The following is a 17,950-nucleotide window of genomic DNA, read 5'->3' as shown; positions in this document are numbered from 1 at the left end:
GGCTCCCTCCTAACCATTCAGAAGAGCAGTGAGAAAGGACAGCCTGTCTGTCAAAGACTAACTTCTCAAATTCACCATGAGCTGCCCTACACCCCACCATTGCTTCCAGAATTGGGGTAGGGGTTAATAAACCTTAAACTCAGAACCCATGTGGCCCAAAAGCAAGCTGTGGAAGTGCCTCCAGAGGAAGCCCTGCTGGACCAATTTTGAGTCACACAGCAGTTATTCTTAGGCATGACTGTAAATTGACCCTGGAAATGCTTTTTTGTGTTGGTTTTGCCAACCCATCTTCCAACATCACTAGCCTCCACCGAACGCAAATCTTCCCTCTTTAGCAATTGCCAGCCAAACAAGAGGAGTCAATAGGCACTCTGCTGAGTTCATCCTTTGGAGAAGTGAGGGCACCTTCCCACCCTGTTCCCAAGGCACTCCCCTCCATACACCCCATTTCATTCCTTGCTTTTAACTCTATGGCTTGTTCCACCCCACTGAGCTTTACTGCAAAGTAGCCTAGTCCACAAATTATTTTAGGTGAAAATGTGCCTCCTGCCACCCCCCTCCTGTTACATTCTCTCCCCCACCCCCAAAAGCTAGATGGAAGAGGTGCCTTCAGTGCTTCCCTTTGTTAAGGGCCTCTCCAAGCTGTAGACACACTTACCCTGCAGCCCACATGCCAATCTAGTTAAATCTATGGCCAGCCCAGAATGCTTTACTGACACAAGCTGGGAATCTAAACTAATGACGTGTGGAATTCTTATGAGTCAAACAACTGCTTCATGTGCCATTTCCAATGATTGTCTCCATCCTGCCTGCCCTCTCTTGAGCTAAGAACACTTTGGTAGTTGTAAGAGTGGGTAACAATGGACCTCACTTGTTTTCCCAGGGCTTCCCCCCCCCTTCTCTTCCTTTAGCTTTGCTGGGTGCATTCTGCAAGGTGTTTCCTGCAAATGTCCCTGACCAGTCTTTTGGCACAAAGCAAACCATCTATGTAAAGTGCTTTAAAGTTTCAAGTTACAAATAATTACAATTTTTTTTTTTTAAAGTAGCTCTGGGTGATGGGAAGCACCAGAGTGAAGATGGATGTTAGGAATTAGGCAGATAGGACTACTATGGGGAATTTAGGAGTTTAAGTTGTTTATGGGGACCTGAACAGTACAACTAGATCAGAGGCTGCTTAATATTTTCCAGCAAAGTTCTCTCCTCTTTCTCCATTCCCACTACTGATGTTTCAAAGCGTAGAGGCTCATGTGGGATCCAGTGTGAGATACAACACTAGGGATGTAAAACTGTTACTAGTGCAGGAAGCTTAAAAATGGTGTCCTACTAATTTAATAAATAACATTTTCTACACTCAGATTTCCACATTTCCAATACAAACAGCTAATTATATATATGAGGCCATCAGATGTCATGTAGCATCTGTGATGAGGGACAATTGGGCCTCCTATGTGCTACCACACAATACAAATAATATACCCTTCCATTCATTAACCTAGATGGGGGATCCCAACACAACCATGTTTACTCCAGTTGCAGTCTGCAACTTTGCTTCTTAAATTCTTGGTCCTGCTATGTGTCCCTGTAAGGGGTCGGACTCACCCCTGCAGCGCCTCCTGCTGGTCATCCAGGGAATTAGCTCACCAGCCTCTGGAGTGCCCTCTGCAGGCCAGTGATCCGCCTTGTCATCTGCACTGACCCCTGTGCCCCCTGCTCTGGGTGCTGCCCCCTGGTAGTACCCACACACACTGGATCTCCCCTCCCAGGGGAACCCCCACCCACTAACTCCACCTCACCTCAGAATAAGGCTACTGCCAGTCACCATCTAGCCCCACACCAAGGGGCAGACTGCAGTATCAGCCACTCATCACTGGCAGGGTTGGGTTTGGACCTGCTGCCTTGGCCTACACCTAAGTTGCCCTCTGCAACCCCCAGTACCCCTTGACCTAATGCTAGGCTGCAGCCTGGGGCTTTCCAGGCTAGAGCTCCCCAGCCCTGCTCCACCCAGGTACTCTGTGTCTAGCTCCCTGCAGCCAGGCCCTTCTCTCTAAGTGCAGAGAGAGAGTCTCTGAGCTCCTGGCTCCCAGCCTCTTTATACAGGCCAGCTGGGCTCAGATTGGGGCGTGGCCCAGGTGCAGCTACTTCCCCAATCAGCCCAGTAGCTGCTTCCCTGCCCTTGCCTTCTCCCAGGGCTGTTCCAAACCCCTCAGGGCAGGAGCGGGGAACCACCCCGCTACAGTCCCCTAGTTGTGCTTTATAACTAGTTGAAGCCACATGGTGCCTAGAGCTATTATAGTCTCTCCGGAAAGAGGTGCATTGCCCTATTCTCTTCCTCATTGTAGGAAGTCAGGACATTATAGCCCATTGGAACAAATGAATTCTAGCAGAGGGGAAATTTGCAGAATAAAAGGACATGACAAACCTGGTTAATATTTAGCAGTAAGAGATCTGAACCAGACCTGGCCAACTGCAGTCGATAGCAAACAGATGCGGGCCCCCATATGAAGCCATTTAATTGGGTGCCCCCTACCCCACCCAGAGATACAGTGCGTGACTGTGTCTCTTTCAAGCTACCTCAAACAGGCTTGACACATGCCAGATGGGGCTAGGATTTAAAACCACAGGGTGGTGACCATTAGAGAATGTGTGAGATCTGGCTGGAAGACGGGGATGGGGTGTGGGACGGGATGGACTTTTTTTTTTTTATTGTTTTTCTTTCCCCCATCAAACTTGCATGTTTAGTCAAAATTTTCCATCCAGCTCTGGAGGAATGTGTCCAGGAGTGGTGTCTGCATTTGTCCCCAGGCAGACTCAAGTCGTCCTCAGAGATCTCTGTCAGCATGAAGCAACTTTTGCCCCACACCTGGTGACATTAGGACATGAGTGGCAAATATCTCACTCATTCCAACCTGGAGGATGGAATCCCAGTGAGCCAGGCACCCTCTTCTGTCTGTAGGTTTGGCAGCAATATCTGGTCCAGTGCCTCTGTTAATACAGTCAACGTGTCTAATCCAGCGGTTCTCAAACTTTTGTACTGGTGACCCCTTTCACACAGCAAGCCTCTGAGTGCAACCCCCCCCTTATAAATTAAAACAGTTAAAAAATATTTAACACTATTATAAATGCTGAAGGTGAAGTGGGGTTTGGGATGGAGGCTGCAGCTCGCGAACCCTCACATAAAAAGGTTACGACTCCCAGTTTGAGAACCCTCAGTCTAATCTGTGGAGTTCCTTAGTATACAGCCAGTTTGCTAAACTACTGTAAGTCGTAAACTGCAATGCTTGCACTGCATCCATCTAACTTAAGTCTACAGCAGGAGCACACCTTAGGTTACAGCAAGGCATAAAGTGCTCACACAAATGCCATACCTCTTTCCTGTACTATTATTCTTCTGTAACACCTGAACTGGTGTACGGGAGACATGGCATTAACAGAGATGGAGTCACGACAGCTAGTTACACAATATAATCTCTTCTCCATGCTCAGTGAACGAAGGTGCAATGTCCATTCTAATCATTACAAGAAAGTCCTATATGTTCAAAAATGACTGGTGATTTCGGGTGCCGCACGTGAGATGCCAGATTTTTCAGATGACAGATGCTCAGCACTCTGAGTGCTTCAGCCACTTTTCATGATATGTGGGGTCGAAGGGGCAAGAGATCAACATTTAGGTCTCCCATTCCCTGGCAGCAACGTGGAGGAAGTGTGCTTATTCTCCTTGCCTCCCCACCTCATGGTGCTGTGTAGCAGCTCTTCTGCCAAGGGCTAGTTCCAGGGGAACAGGAAGGCTGGGTTGGTGAACTGTAGTGGCTTTGGTTGGAGGGGATAGATAAAAAAGGAGTTTCCTCCAGTATTCTCTCATGCCTGCCACTTCACCCTCCCCTGCAAACATACAAATTTGTGAAGAACCCTCTAGTTTTAATTCACTTATTGTAGTGATGATACGAGGAGGTGGCTCTTACTCTGGTACACGCAGATTAAGGCAAAAAAACCAAGGGGAGAGTAAACATTATTTTCCTATCTCTTGCTGGAGTACTTACTATATTTAACCCCACCTTTTGGCTTTTCTGGGGAAATAGTAGGTTACTACTACTTTTCTCTCCTGAAAAGGAATCCCCCACCCCACCCCACCCACTTTTCTCTCACATAGCCCTCAGACAACCTCCCAAGAGCCTAAAGAAAACTAGGCAAGAGCACCTTGTCCAAGGGTCATAGTTGGCCCATAGTTGTGCTCCTCAATGATGCAGGAAGCCAGCCCTGCTGGTGTAATTACTAACAGATCAGCCTGAGGGGTGTGGAAAGAATGCAGCCTGTGAGACAGAGCGCGAATCTGTTGCAAGGACAGATCTGCTAAGAATGATCATCAGCGTTTACTCAGCCCTAGAAAGCAGCGTGAGTGACTCCCCCCCAAGGAGGTCCTTGTGACTGCTATTGTACATTAAACTCCTCAGATTCTGGGTAGCATGCGAGGTGTGCCATGAGTTGTAGACACTTCCACTGCTTAGGCCCTGCAGGGATGCAGCCATTGGTCGGTTCCCCACAAACCCTCACACGCACATCTGAGCAGGAAGACGTTCTTACCAGGGCCGGCAGAAAAGGAAGATACAAATACCCTTGGTAGAAAGCCTCTGTTGCAGTATAAGGTAAACACAGGATGAGTAAAAGCTGCCCCTTCAAGTCCATCCTGCTCCTGGAGGCAAATACATTTTTGCTTGGCTAGGCTCTGATCCAGTCAGTGATCTTGTTGGGGTATAATTTCTTTGCCCCATTGCTGATCCCACATCTTTGGCTTTGACTGCTTGTGCCTGTGGATGAACAATTAGACACCCCCTTCCCCATGCATCCCTGGTTATCCCACATGGATGCATCCACAATTGTGTGTGTTTCCTCTCAGAGCCTAGTTCATTATCCCCAGCCTGTGGCTCAGCCTCTGTTGTCCCATGGCACTTCCTAGAGGCTGCTCCATTGCTAGCCAGATTCTGCTTCTAATCCATTCTACTCACTCAGCTGACTGCAGGGTACTGTGGTGTTTTGCAATCTATATATCATGGCAACTTGGAAAACATCTTGTTACCACTGTTTCCATTACTGCATACATAAATCTTCTTATGCCCTCAATTATTTAAATACACTGCGGATTTTGTATCTGAACCAGATCCACTTAAAATTGGCAAAATGACACACTGATAAATGAAATCCTTGGAACCGAAATGAAAAGCCTCGGAGTTGCTATCTTGATCAGTCTTTGATTACTGGGTCACAAATGAAATGGGTTTGGGATTAATCCCTGTCCCTAAAAGGGTCTTCTCCCATGTAAAAGGAAAAACCCTACACATTTGTGACAACTAGTACTCTCTGGTGAGAAGACTCTGGGACTCAGATGGCAGTGAGTTCTGCAGATTAACATTGATAGAGCTTTCAATGCACTGGATAGTAAGCACCACTGCCCTCTGATTAATGTAATGTTACATTTGTGATGTTACCATCTAGTTGCTGGCCTACAAGAAAGGATACAGACCTTAATATTACTGACAGCTAATGGAAATTCCACTTTAGCTAAGGCAGTGGAGGCCTTTGTTTTTCCATGCCACATGTGTGTGGTTTAGCTGGTGTGTGCATGCATGTCACCATAGAATAATTACAAGTCCTCTTGTGTCTGCAGCCCTGCAAATGATACTAGCCTTCATCTACCAATTGTCCAGTTCTCTCACAACTGCCTGTGCCTGGTCTTCCATGCTGCCCTTCATGATCTGACTTGTGAGGCCACTGTTCTCTCCTACCTCAAATCGCACCTGAAGACCCACTGCTTCTGTGACTCCTTCAAGGAACTGGTTAACTAATAATGGATAGGTCAAGGAGTGGTTGGCTAGAACGGATGCATATTTATGTAACCAAATAAACCAAACCTGGCTGGATTCTCTCACTTCCCTTATGCCCTTCCTAAGTTGCTTACTTTCTTAGGGCCTGATCCAGTGTCTACTGAAGTCAAGGGAAAGGTTTGGAGCAGGGTATGTGTGGCTAGGCAGTGCCTACCACATTGTGGATGCTACGGGAATACAAACAATAAATAATAAACTGCAAGGGGGATGCCTGCATAGTGCTATGCTGCTATCAGTTCTGTGCTTTCCTAAGCACTAAATGTATTCATTTTTTTAAAAACACACATACCAAGGCAAAAAAGATATAAATATGCTCTTGTCCTTTTTTGGCATTCATGCTGTATAAATCTCCAGAGCCCAAGTGGAGAGTAGGATTTGTAAAAATTATTTGTTCAGAACCACAACTAAATACTTCTCTTCCCCCCCGCCCCCAATTCATTTTAAAGGAAACGAACATCAGATTTGAGAGTCAGTCCATTGGGTTCTTTTTGAATCAGTGTGGCTGCCATGCTTATCTTATCAAAGATTTATATCCCCATCTAATTTAGCTTCACATAAATAATTGTGAAACACTCATGAGACTTTGCCAACCGCTCAAATCCCACAAAGTGACCCAACCTGAAACCCCAAAGTACTGAGAAACATTCATCTCGGATCGGAGTATTTTTATAGGCCCCATTTCAAAGGATCTGTGGTTTAAAAATATGCAGCTATTTTGGTGACCACTTGTGTGGGATAAAGTTTCCCATCGGCAATAGCAGGATTGTAATAGGACTCCAGGGAGAAAGGGAGAGTTCAGGGGGAGTGCTCACTGCACCTTTTGCTGGTTAGCATGCATTTGGTTGATAAAATAGGAGTCTCCACAAGTAAATGTGCTTCTTTAGATATCTTGGATTGAATTTGCAGCAGAAATACTGTCAACTTCAGGTGCTTTATAGAGCATAACACTTTAAAAAATTGGGAAAACAGACAATGTTTAGTTTATTTTTAAGGTCCTGAATCAGTAAGGGACACATTCTGTATCCTCTACCCAGGTGGGAAGGGGTTTTCTGGCAATAAAGCTAGTGGAGATGCTCAGTGTGTGGGGATTTGGTGAAGCTGGGTAGGGCTGCAAATCCGTAGCACAGAGCCCAACTCTGGGGAGACTCGCAGCTTGCTCTCAGAAGGAGGGGTCTCGGGACAGGCTAGGTCTGGAGGATCCACACGGATGGGACCATTCGGCTGGAGCCACAACTGCAGAGCAGCTCCACTCCCATTCAGCAGCCTGGGTAGGAGGATTCCCTCCCATTCCAGCCCTCATGCACTTACTCAGCAGATACAGCAGTCTGGTCACTGGGAGCAGGATTTTAGTACCAGAGAAGATAGGGGTAGACTCAGAACATTATCTGGTCCCTGGCAAAGAGCGTGACTTTTCCTTTGGCCTGCACAGGTGCTCAGGGGAAGAGAAGGAGATGGAGTCTGAGGCTGCAGGCCAATCAGGTTCTCCGGCGGAAAAACAGGAAACTATATAAGGGTTGCTGCTTGGGAGAGGCTGGCTGCCTTGGAGTAAGGAGGACTCTACCCATTCACTGGAGCCCAGACTAGTGTGTTTTGTTTTTCATGGTTTTGATCAAGATGAGTTAGTTGGAATTACTGCTGTCTGACCACCCTGTGGAATAAAAGCCTTGAGAGCAGGGAAGGGAGGCACAAAGGACCATTAATCAAGCTAGTGAATCACTCTGCCTGTTCATCACTATTGCATTAATTGAAAGTGGGACCCTCTTTCACTTAGGGTACATCTACACAGCAGCTAGGAGGGATCATTCCCAGCTAGAATAGACATACACACTCTAGCGGTGCTTGAGCTGTCACCTAAAAATAGCAATGTGGCCACAGCAGGAGGATGGGCAGTAGTTTGAGCTAGCTGACCAAGTACGTTCCCAGGGGTCAGGCGGGCATGGACTCTGGCATCTAGCCCATACCACTGCAACCACACTGCTGTTTTTAGCATGCTAGCTTGAGCAGAAGTGTGTGCATACATCTACCCAAGGTGAGAATTACACATCCCAGCTGTAAGGGGAGACATACTTTTACTTAGAAAGACCCTAGTTCTGGATTCTCTGATTCTTTGGTAAATTTGTTGACTAGTGCCTAAATCAAAGCCAGCCTTTTTTTATGAAGTCTTTGCACTACGTTAAGTGCTTCCAGTTAAACTGTTGCTAAGGAAACTGAGGTTTGGGAAGAAAGAACTGATTTTCATCTGTTTTGTCAGAACCTGAATTTGTCTGTCACCTAAGTATAAACATGTTCTTGATTTGGAACTTAAATAGCGTTTAACCTCCCTCCTCCCTTGCCTTTTCATTGTGTTCAAGGTCCCTTCAGTAATGTGAGGTTTCACTACTATTTTTATCCTTTATTAGCAAACACTGATTTCTTCTCCCTATTCACAATATCTTAATATGCAGCAAAATTCAACATGGCCCTCTCCTGTTTACTTCCTTCATTGTATGCTAGCTCCATCAATGATACCTGATGGGATTCACATAACCCTGCAGGAATTGTGCTCGTTCTAGTTAACGTCTGATGCCCAAGAAGTTCTCATTCTGATTTTTAGGGGTTCACAGAAAAAATGGAGGAAGTTGGAGAACAACCCAACTCTTTAAAGATATTTAAAATCCTCAAGGGCATTCTTCACCAAATCTGTAACACTTTCAAGAGAGTCAGATCTAAGTATGAACTAGTATTTTGCTGAACTTTTTTTGTTTTTATTTTTTTGGCTGAGAGTTCATCTATTTTTGGCAATACAAGAAAATAAAAACACCTTTGCAAAAGAGTTCACAAATAAGTTGTCACTGGTATTTTGAATTGGTACTAGTGGAACCTTCTTATCTTCTATAGAATGTATTTGAAAAGACTGGCTGTAGTAGCCCTGATATCAACAAAAAGTTATTTGAAATAGAGGAGAGAGAGAGAAGCCCTCAAACCTCTTTTGGGTGGGATACAGGAAAAGACTATTTGTGTTCATCTGTCAGATAAATTGACCTCTTTTTCTTTGACTTTCATCCTGTTTCCAATTTTGGAGGGCAACCGTGACATCACGCAAGAGACAAAGAGCACAACACTTGTAAAGACTAGGCCACACCTTTAGATTTACACTGTGCATGCACACATGCACGATCTCAAAAAGAAACTCTTTGAAGACTGTGGCCAACTTTTGCACTGACTAATGCCCCAGACAACCTCATTAAAATCAATGGGATTGCATGGGGCTCAAACCCAGTGCAGAATTTGGCCCCCAAGGGTCTAGTGTCTGTACTGGAAATTACTGCATTTTTCATTTGGTTTGTTAGGACAATGCTCTTTTGCTTAGCTCTTTTGGGTGGGGGCAGTTCGTAACTGGCAAAGACCAAGCCAGATCCTGCTTTAACTGATGGGGAAAGACTTTGAATCCAAAGTCAGACATTGAACAGGTGACGAGTTTTCACCACTCTGCCTCCTGGACTTTTGAAGGGAAATTTAGTCATAAACCTAAAGAGCTCTGTGGATTCCCCAATCCTAAAAATAAAACGAAGCCAATACCTTTGACTCTCTGCAACTACTGTCCCATCTTCCTTCTCCCTTTAAACTCATTATATGTGCGATCTACAGCCATTGCCTCCAACTCCATACTTGGTCCCCTCTACGCTGTCTCATGCTCTATATGAAATAGCTCTCACCAGAGTCCTGGTCTTCTTGACACTCCTCTCAGGGCCATTCAGAATGTTGCTTCCTAAATCATCCATCTGCCTGGCTTGTTATTATGATCCTATCACCCCATTTTCTGACTCCATCCACAGGCTTCTCTTTGTCCAGTGCATTCCATTACAAGTTTCTAGTGCTTACCTTTAAAGCCCTGAAAACGTGGTTCTCCCTGCAGAAAAGGGAGTTGTATGTTTTGTCGTCCCCCTCCCCGCCACTATGCTTCTACCAGTCTCCATCACTTGTTTTCCCATTTCTCCTGTGATATACCTTGTTTCTTTTATTGTCCTAACCCTCCTTTTCCCTGGTTTTTCTCATCCATCTGTTGTCTTTTCCGCAGAGGGGTTCTCTCTTCTTTGTCACCTGTATGTAGAATCCCTGGCATAATGAGGCCCTGATACTTGACTGGGGGTTCTTAGGCACTGCCATAATAGAAATAAAATCCACAAGCTTTCCTCCATTCCATATCTTCTGCACAGAACACTCTCTGTGAACTAGTCCATAAAGCCAATACCTTCTCTTCCTTCATGTTCCTCTTCAAAATACTTCTGTCCTGAGGCCTAAGGGGAACTGCCAACTGATAATAGCTAGGTAGATGGCTAGTAGGGACTTCTGTTTGCTCTGTTCATTGGCCTATACAGTAAACACCTGATCTTTTTATTGCATCACTTCCCCATTCCTTCTAGTTGGTTATTATACCAACTTGTTACTACTTATCTGAATTAGACTGTACGCTCTTCCAGGCAGGGCCATCTTTTGCTCTATGTTCATGAAGCACCTAGCACAATGGGACCTTGATTCTGATTGCTGTTTCTATGTGTTACCGTAATACAAAAGAATTATTTTTTTTTTAAAAAAAGAGGAAACATTGCTAACAACTGGGAGCCTGTTCTTCTTTAAAACATGTTACTTAAAAACTTAATAGATCTAGAAGCTGTTAGGATGTGTCATAAAACAGCTTGCTTTTCAAAATTCCATGGAAATTCCTCCATCACTCAAAACTTATCAGGCCTTTAAATCACCAGGTTGGTCAGCAGGATTTTTCCTTTTAGCAAAGTAACAATTTCCCTGTTTAAATGAAGCATTTCCCCTGGCGTGCATTCATTTACCAGTAGATAAAGGTTGTACCGAATTTCTCTGAAAGAAGTAAACCCTTCTCCCAGTCCAAGGAGTCAATATCAGAACTTTAGCAAGGTCAAAGGAAATGGAATATATATACAGTCCTTTTTGGTTGCTGGAATATCAGAAATTGACAACATTGTTGGGCCAGCTCTTCAGCTTGTCTTCAATGGACTTATGCTGAAACACAGTAGCTGCAGATTTGGTCCAATGTCTTTTTGCCCAAACACTACAGAATAACAAAAACCCAAAACCTATTTCAGAAAATACTTCACTATACCACTGCCTTGATGATAATGTAGTGTCTTTTGGATTATTTAGGTATTGCTGAAGTAGTTTGAATGGTTCTTCATAATGAAAGGCTTAATATACTAAAAATAAGACTTTTTCGTAGGGTTTATTCAGATCTCATTTTAGTACTGAAAATATTATGGGTTGTGGTTAGTTTTTAAAAAACTCAATGGTCTCTTTGGGGAGTGGAGAAGACAAGTGATAATCTTTAGCCTTCCCAGGACCGGGCAGCTCATTTTTTCTGCCATGGTAAAGATTACACCACTTCTGCGGCTTGGATGACATGATACAATTGTTCTAGGGCAGTGAGCGTTAGCCGAATAATTCCTTCTGGCCTTTCTCTTGCTCTCTAATCTTTGGTGTCTTGCCGAAACTTGAAGGTGACCTGCAAACGTTTTTCTAAAAAAGATAATGGTAGTTATTTGCTGAATGCCCCAAATATCAAAGAGCAGGAGGATGTTCTGCTAATAATTGACTGTAAACTAATTTGAAAACTTACAAAACTGATTTCAAGGTCCTGAGGTTGCTCTCAATCACTATGGATACCTAGTATGCATTGCTCTGAGATATTCCAAACAAAAGGAACTTCACTGGAGTGATGGAGATACCCCTGGGGGTGCAGATTAATGTTATTTTTAATACATATTAAAAACAGGGTGACCCCGGAGTGCCCAGTTTATTACAGCTCCAGTGGAGTCCCTGGTATATTTGATATCACAGACCTATGTGCTGTGGCTTCAAAGTGACTGGGAGCTCCAAGAGCAGTATTAAGGACCAGAAATAAATTAATTTGAAAAAATGGACAGTTATTTGCTGAATGCCCTTCTGCCCCTTGCTCCTTGAGACATTCAGAGTGAAATTCACTCCAGTGGGTCAATGCAAAGAGGTCCGACTTCAAAGAGGTCAGCCCTTAGGTCCGACTTCAGCCCTATTTTGAGGATTTAAGTGAACTTTACAATGTATGTAGGCTTTGTTCTTGCCCTCTGCATGGGGATGATTTTCCCTCACTAAATGACACCACCATTGTTGACACCACAAAATATGGTCCCCTGAGTGACTGACCTTAGGGGCTGAGCATATATAGCTAGGATTTCTTGCAAGTAGCCAAAGCACTTTAATATCCAAGTTTATTTTGTGAGAGGCCCTCATCAGCAAACTATTTGAATTGGACAGGATATAATTATTGGGCCAGATTTATGAGTGCTAGCAGCTCTAAACTACACCTTGAGTGGGTATTCATCCCAAAGGAGGACTGCTCTCTTTTGTTTGCAGCCGGGCCTCAAGATAAACCCCACCAGTGAAGACTGCTGAGGGGATGTGCCAAATCAACACATTCCCTGGTCATGGCCCCCTCCCTGGCCCGTGCACCCACTTTCTAGGCTATGCTGGTCCCTATACAGTAGCAGAGGAGTAGTTATGGCCACTTTGTGCAGCTGAAACCTCTCGTGGTAGAATTTCTGCACCAGGTTCTTGCCAGTGGCATAGGCACCAGGCTCAGTTTAACTCAGCAGTTCCACGTCTCATAACAGGGGTCTGGATCCTTTCTTTGGAAGGAAAGTATTTCATTCATAGTCAGAAGGCACCCAGTGGCCTTTGGTAACTCAGCTGAACCCCTGTGAATCAAAAAGACATTTCTTAATGTGCATATGTGCCGGGGGAAAGCAAGTAATTGTGCATCGGATACAGAATAAACCTGGAGTTTATTTGTCCTGGGATTTATCTTATTTTTATTTTACAGTATCATCCACCCATGTGGCTTTGCTGAATTGAAGTGTCTAATCTAACATCTGGATTAGAGTCCCTGAAAGGTTATTGTCCCAATACCCATGTTTACTGTGTTTTTCTTCTCTCATTACAGTCATCCGAGCCAAAGTGGTGGGGAAGAAGCTCATGAAAGATGGACCTTTTGGAACGATGCGATACACCGTCAAGCAGATGAAGGTGTGTGTGTGTGTGTAGGCACCTCATGCTAGGTTTAGCTTCCAAGGCAATTCTAGTTACTTGCTGATCACTAACACTGGCTGCTTTTAGGATCCAGTCCTGCTAGTTACTGAGCACCTTCAACATCCATCATGATTAATGGGCGTGGAGGGTGGTCAACAATTTACAGAATCACACCCTCAGAGATTGAGAGAGAGAGAGAGGTAGTAGGCCATGCCTACCACAGAATGCTGAGTATTTAGGGTTTCCCTTTATTCTTAACACTTCTGGTGGTGAAAGATGCCAGAGTGACAGCTCTGGATACTGAAGTCCTGTTTATCCCCAGCAGATACAGTGTAGGCAGCAAAAGTGCAGGCTTCTCTATGTGGCACTACCAATAAGCTTCAGCTCTGTTCTAGTGGGACTATGTATCTGGGGATAGGTCATTCAGCCTCTTCTTGTCTTGGCTTCTCTGCTGAGACCGCCAACAAGCGTGTCAGTTAGAATGGTGGCAGTTATATGGATACTTGTCCAGTATGAGCCAGACTGAGAAAGCAAGCATGCTTCACAAAGACCACTCAGCACCTTAGGGAGAGTAGCTTTCAGACACTTTCAGCCTGGGCTAGATTTAAATGGGTGACATATAGGTGACGAGAGGTACATTTCATTACCAGTCCCGAGGTTTCCAGTTCTAGCCCGTCCACCCACACTTCCCCCTGCGCCAAGCCATATAACTAGGGTTGCAGATTTGTCACGGCGTTTATCAAGACTCACAGGAAATTTTAGTCAAACCCATAGGTTTAGTGACTGCTCTGGGATGGATTGATTTTTTTAATTAAAAAATGACTTGACAAAGGAGGGGGCACTGACTACTTACAGCAACAGCCTCTGACCCGGCACCCAGACCATAAGGCCTCAGGAGGAGAGCATGGCCCTCAAGAGTGAGCCCACCCCACACTTGCCACAGGCAGCTTGTGTGTACCCCAAGGCAGGACCACCAGCTCCTCAGTGCAGGTGCCGTGACCTAGTGCAGGGGGCCGAAGCACCACTCCCTCAGGTTGGGCCCTGCTGCCCCTCTGCCACAATTTGGGGAGGGGTGGGTGACTGGGTCACATTTGAGTAAGTGGTGCTGTGACTCCAGATGCCAGGTTGTAACACTCAAAGCAGTCCTGCTTTGCTACCCCCCAGCTCTACCTGTGTACCTCACCGCCAGCCCTATTCAGCATCTGCGTGCTGCAGCCCATGACCCTCATGGGCTTAGCCCCATGGGACACAGGAGCCAACACTGTGGGGCAAGTGAGAAGCAGACGCACCCCCTAGAGCCTTCCCTCTGCACCAAGAAGGTGACTCACCTAGAGCCTCACTGCAGGAAGTCACGGACAAACAGAAATGGTACCCATAACCTTTTCTGCACCATGATGAACCTGCAGTCCTACTTATAGCCGAGACAGATTTAACTTAACCTGTTGTTTTGGCTTTTTTTTTTTTTTTTTTGGCCAGCTGACCCCTTGTTATGTAATGTTAAAAAATCAGCCCTAGTTTGTTTTTCTTGGCTCAAGCGTTCCAGTCATAAGACTGGTTTATGTCTTTTATAAAAGAAAAAGAACGAAAAGGCCTTGGCAGCTGTTGCAGAAATCTGAAACATATTAGACAAAGTAAAGGTTCAGGAAAATGTGCCTGCCTTGTAACAGTAACTCTCTTTATAAGGCAGTTTATAGCTAAGCAACAAAGCTGCAAGGAGGAGACATAAAGCCTGTTTCATAAGCTATCACAAAGCCTCACATGTTGCCAAAGTCAGCCTTAGCAGGGCTTTTTCCCTGGAGTGGAATTTTTGCACTTCACGTAAGAGGGTGTGAAGTGCTGGGGTTATGTATTTGCTTAAGCTTTGCTTTGAAAAATGTCTGTGAATTTTGTGCGCATGAAAGGAAATGACTGATAACATTGGCTAGAGCGAGACAGTGCAGCCACACCCCTCCCTTTGGCAATCACCTCAGTCCTCACCAGCAGCACTCTGTGCTGTGCCAGTCCTGCTTTGCCACCCCCCAACTATACCTGTGTACCTCACCGCCAGCGCTATTCAGCATCTGCATGCTGCAGCCCACGACCCTCATTCTCCTCCCCAGTAGCATCTCCTGCTATTCTAGTCCTTCACTGCACTCTCCGTCTTCAGGCACACAGACAGATTTCATGTATTAAGCGCTTGATCTTGGAATCATAGAGTAAGTGAACAATAACTTCCCCACCAGACATGGTAAGGGCAGTTAACTTCTGCTGTTTCTACCAACTATTGATAGCAAGGTCACCACAGCACTCTTTGTCCCATGTCTGATATGGAAAGGGTCAGATGGTACTCGCCAACATCCCCAACAGCGATTCAAAAATATTGCCAGAGGGAGAGGGGAAACAAATATGGCTCGGCAGTTTCATGACAGCCTTCAAGTGCTTGGGACTCCCTTGGTTTAGCAACAAGGGAGTCTGAGGAGTCCCTCAATTTGGCAACAGCAGTGTCTGTCCTGCTGTCAGAGGGGGAAGGCATTCCAATCTGGGAATAATGTAGCTGACACTAGTTCAAGACAAGCAGAGGTTTCCATGAGTCTGGTCCACTGTCAGAGAGAGGAGAGAACTCCCTGTGTCTGGAATAACACAGGTTCTACCCCACTGTCAGCAAAGGGCTCCTCATGACAGTGTCCTCTGTGACAGTGATATGAGATTCTGACTGGGATTTAGGGCAGTCATCTTGAAGTAGACTCTAGCAGGCTCCCTGATATTAGTCATAAGTCTGCCTGCAGACATGGGAAATGCAAACCTAGACAAGGTGAGAGAGTTGAGTGGGAAAAGATCCCCACTCAATTCTCACACCTTGTCTGGCTTTGCATTTCCCACATTTGACTCTATTGTGAAAAGTCACCCAACTGTACTCCAAAGCCTTTCAATTTGGAAACCAAACTGTAGGAGGTTTTCCTGTTCTGTTTGCATTAGATTGTGCTGCTATATGGGGACGGGGGTCTTTACAGCAGGTATCGCACTAATCCATGTGTATCTATGCCAAGACTGCAAGAGGACAATTGTCTTTGCAGAAGTTGATCCAAAATATTTTGTTAGGAAACCATGTCCCCAAGAAAAGCCTGTGAGGTTTTATTTTCAACAAGTGATTGCATGTGTTGGCCAGTGTGGGTCTATTGGCACAGTGTGCTGTACTGTGGGGGTGATACATTGTGTCACATGTTTTAACCTGACCTTGGACAGGAAGGAACCCGTAGCAATCAAACTATTCAGCTTAACTGGAACATCCTGCAGACATAACTTTCAATAAACAATCTGAGCATCTTCTTTTAAACCCCACTGTCTGTCTGCTGCACTTAGGGTGCTCAGTATTCAGCTGATGCTGTCGGGGAGCAGAAGCTGATGCAGTACATCTTTCCTGCTCTCACTCCAGTGAAGTCCTACTGTACTCCTGCTGGAAAGAAATGCTAAGTAGGCATCTGACTTTGCACAGCTGCCTGTAAACAGCACTGATGATAAAACTACCATGTCAGTGTTTGCTGGCCACCTTTAAGCCCTCCTGCACCTGCAAATGAAAAACAAACAAACAAACGCCATTTACTTCAGCAGCATGTGCTGAATTGTCTGGCTAACCAGGCTGAGAGTGGCATTGAGCACGTTAAGTAATAATCTATTTTTGTATTTCTTTTTTGGTCCCCTGAATTCATTTGGGCCAGCTCCCACACTTCTGTGATGCCCCACAATTCATCATGTGATATTACAACTAGACTCCCAAGGGACCTGGATGGAGAGCATAGGGCCAGCCCATAGATGCAGGACAGTGGAAGGTTTTTTAGCACAGAGGTTTGTAGTTTTGAAAATCTTGTAATTATTTTATTCCCTGTTGGGATCTAAAATACTTCAAACATCTTTCAAAACTGCATGCCAAAAATCTTCACTGAGCTGATGGGACTTGGCTCTATGCACCAGTGTAACTTCTTGGTACTGTAAGCTGTGATATCACAATGCATTCTAGGAACTATCCAGAACGACTTCAGGGACCTGAAAAGGAAATATAGATCAGATTTTAGTACTCTGCATGTTTGCTCAATCCCATTGTAGGCTGGCTAAACAGGAGCATTGACCTAAAGTGTTGCCTAAAGAAAATGGCTTGTTTCTTTAGCTTGCAGCTCACCTTTAATGTGAGGTGAAGGGGTGAAACAGTGGTAGTCACAAGAAGAAAGAGTTGGTGTCTAATTTGCCCTCAGTTAAAGTTCACAGGGGAAAATAATCCTGCCACAGGACATCACAGTACTAAATTCATCATGAAATAAGAGGAACCAGATGATTTGCATATGCTTTTCTGTGGTAGAGTTCCACCTAATCCCCAAGAATGGGGTTTGTTAATGGGAATGCTGACACAACCGGAACTTGTGCAGCAGTAGCAGGCACTGCCATGCAATGCTCGTTAATACTTTGCTCCCTGTCATTAGATTTCCTAAAATATACAGCTGTGGTGACAGGATGACTCTGAGGGTAGCAGTTAAGAGAGAGGCTGGCTTATGGCTGACTTTCTTCTACTAATCTAATCGCACTTGCAGGGTATTTTATGTGGCCAGAAACAATGCTTGGGATTTATTTATTATTAGGGAAAGAGTCCTCTGTAGAAAACTTCCCTTTCCCATATTTTCTCACAGGTTTACACTCCCTTCCCAAAGTCTCCATGTCACAGTGACTGTCCTTCATTTGAAGGGGATTGGACGGGACTCTCTCTAGAGCCCATCCGTACAGCTCCTAGAACTAGCTGGAGGAGTCACTGCAATGCGAGGTGAAGTACTTCTCCAGGGACTGAGCATGCTGCCTTTTGCAGCGCTTCCAGTCCCTGTTGATTTATTGAACAAGAGAACGCACTCAGGAATGGAACCTGAGCCTCACCTGGTAGTGCAGTATCACTCGTTACCTGTTAAACACCTATGATGTGCTTGATGTTATCCAAAAGGATACAGTCCCTGTTGTTCTAGTTTATACCATCTAAGGTGTGGCCC

The 17,950-nt window shown here is 45.1% G+C and overlaps 2 protein-coding genes across 3 annotated transcripts in view; one reads left to right on the top strand and one right to left on the bottom strand.

Annotated features, from left to right (window-relative positions):
* The window catches only part of SYN3 (synapsin III), a 255,111-nt gene that overhangs the window by 135,519 nt on the left and 101,642 nt on the right, over nucleotides 1–17,950 (bottom strand). The gene's annotated exons all lie outside the window — the stretch shown is intronic.
* The window catches only part of TIMP3 (TIMP metallopeptidase inhibitor 3), a 52,136-nt gene that overhangs the window by 24,520 nt on the left and 9,666 nt on the right, over nucleotides 1–17,950 (top strand). Inside the window, exon 2 of the mRNA XM_024212962.3 lies at nucleotides 12,862–12,944. Within this exon, the coding sequence (XP_024068730.1) occupies nucleotides 12,862–12,944 (83 nt within the window). The remainder of the gene's footprint in view (nucleotides 1–12,861; nucleotides 12,945–17,950) is intronic.

Source organism: Terrapene carolina, unplaced genomic scaffold, assembly GCF_002925995.2.
Source record: "Terrapene carolina triunguis isolate 2854851 unplaced genomic scaffold, T_m_triunguis-2.0 Scaffold247, whole genome shotgun sequence".
Lineage (NCBI taxonomy): Eukaryota > Metazoa > Chordata > Testudines > Emydidae > Terrapene > Terrapene triunguis.
Note: the sequence above shows the minus strand (reverse complement) of the source record. Positions and strands in the feature narration are given on the sequence as shown.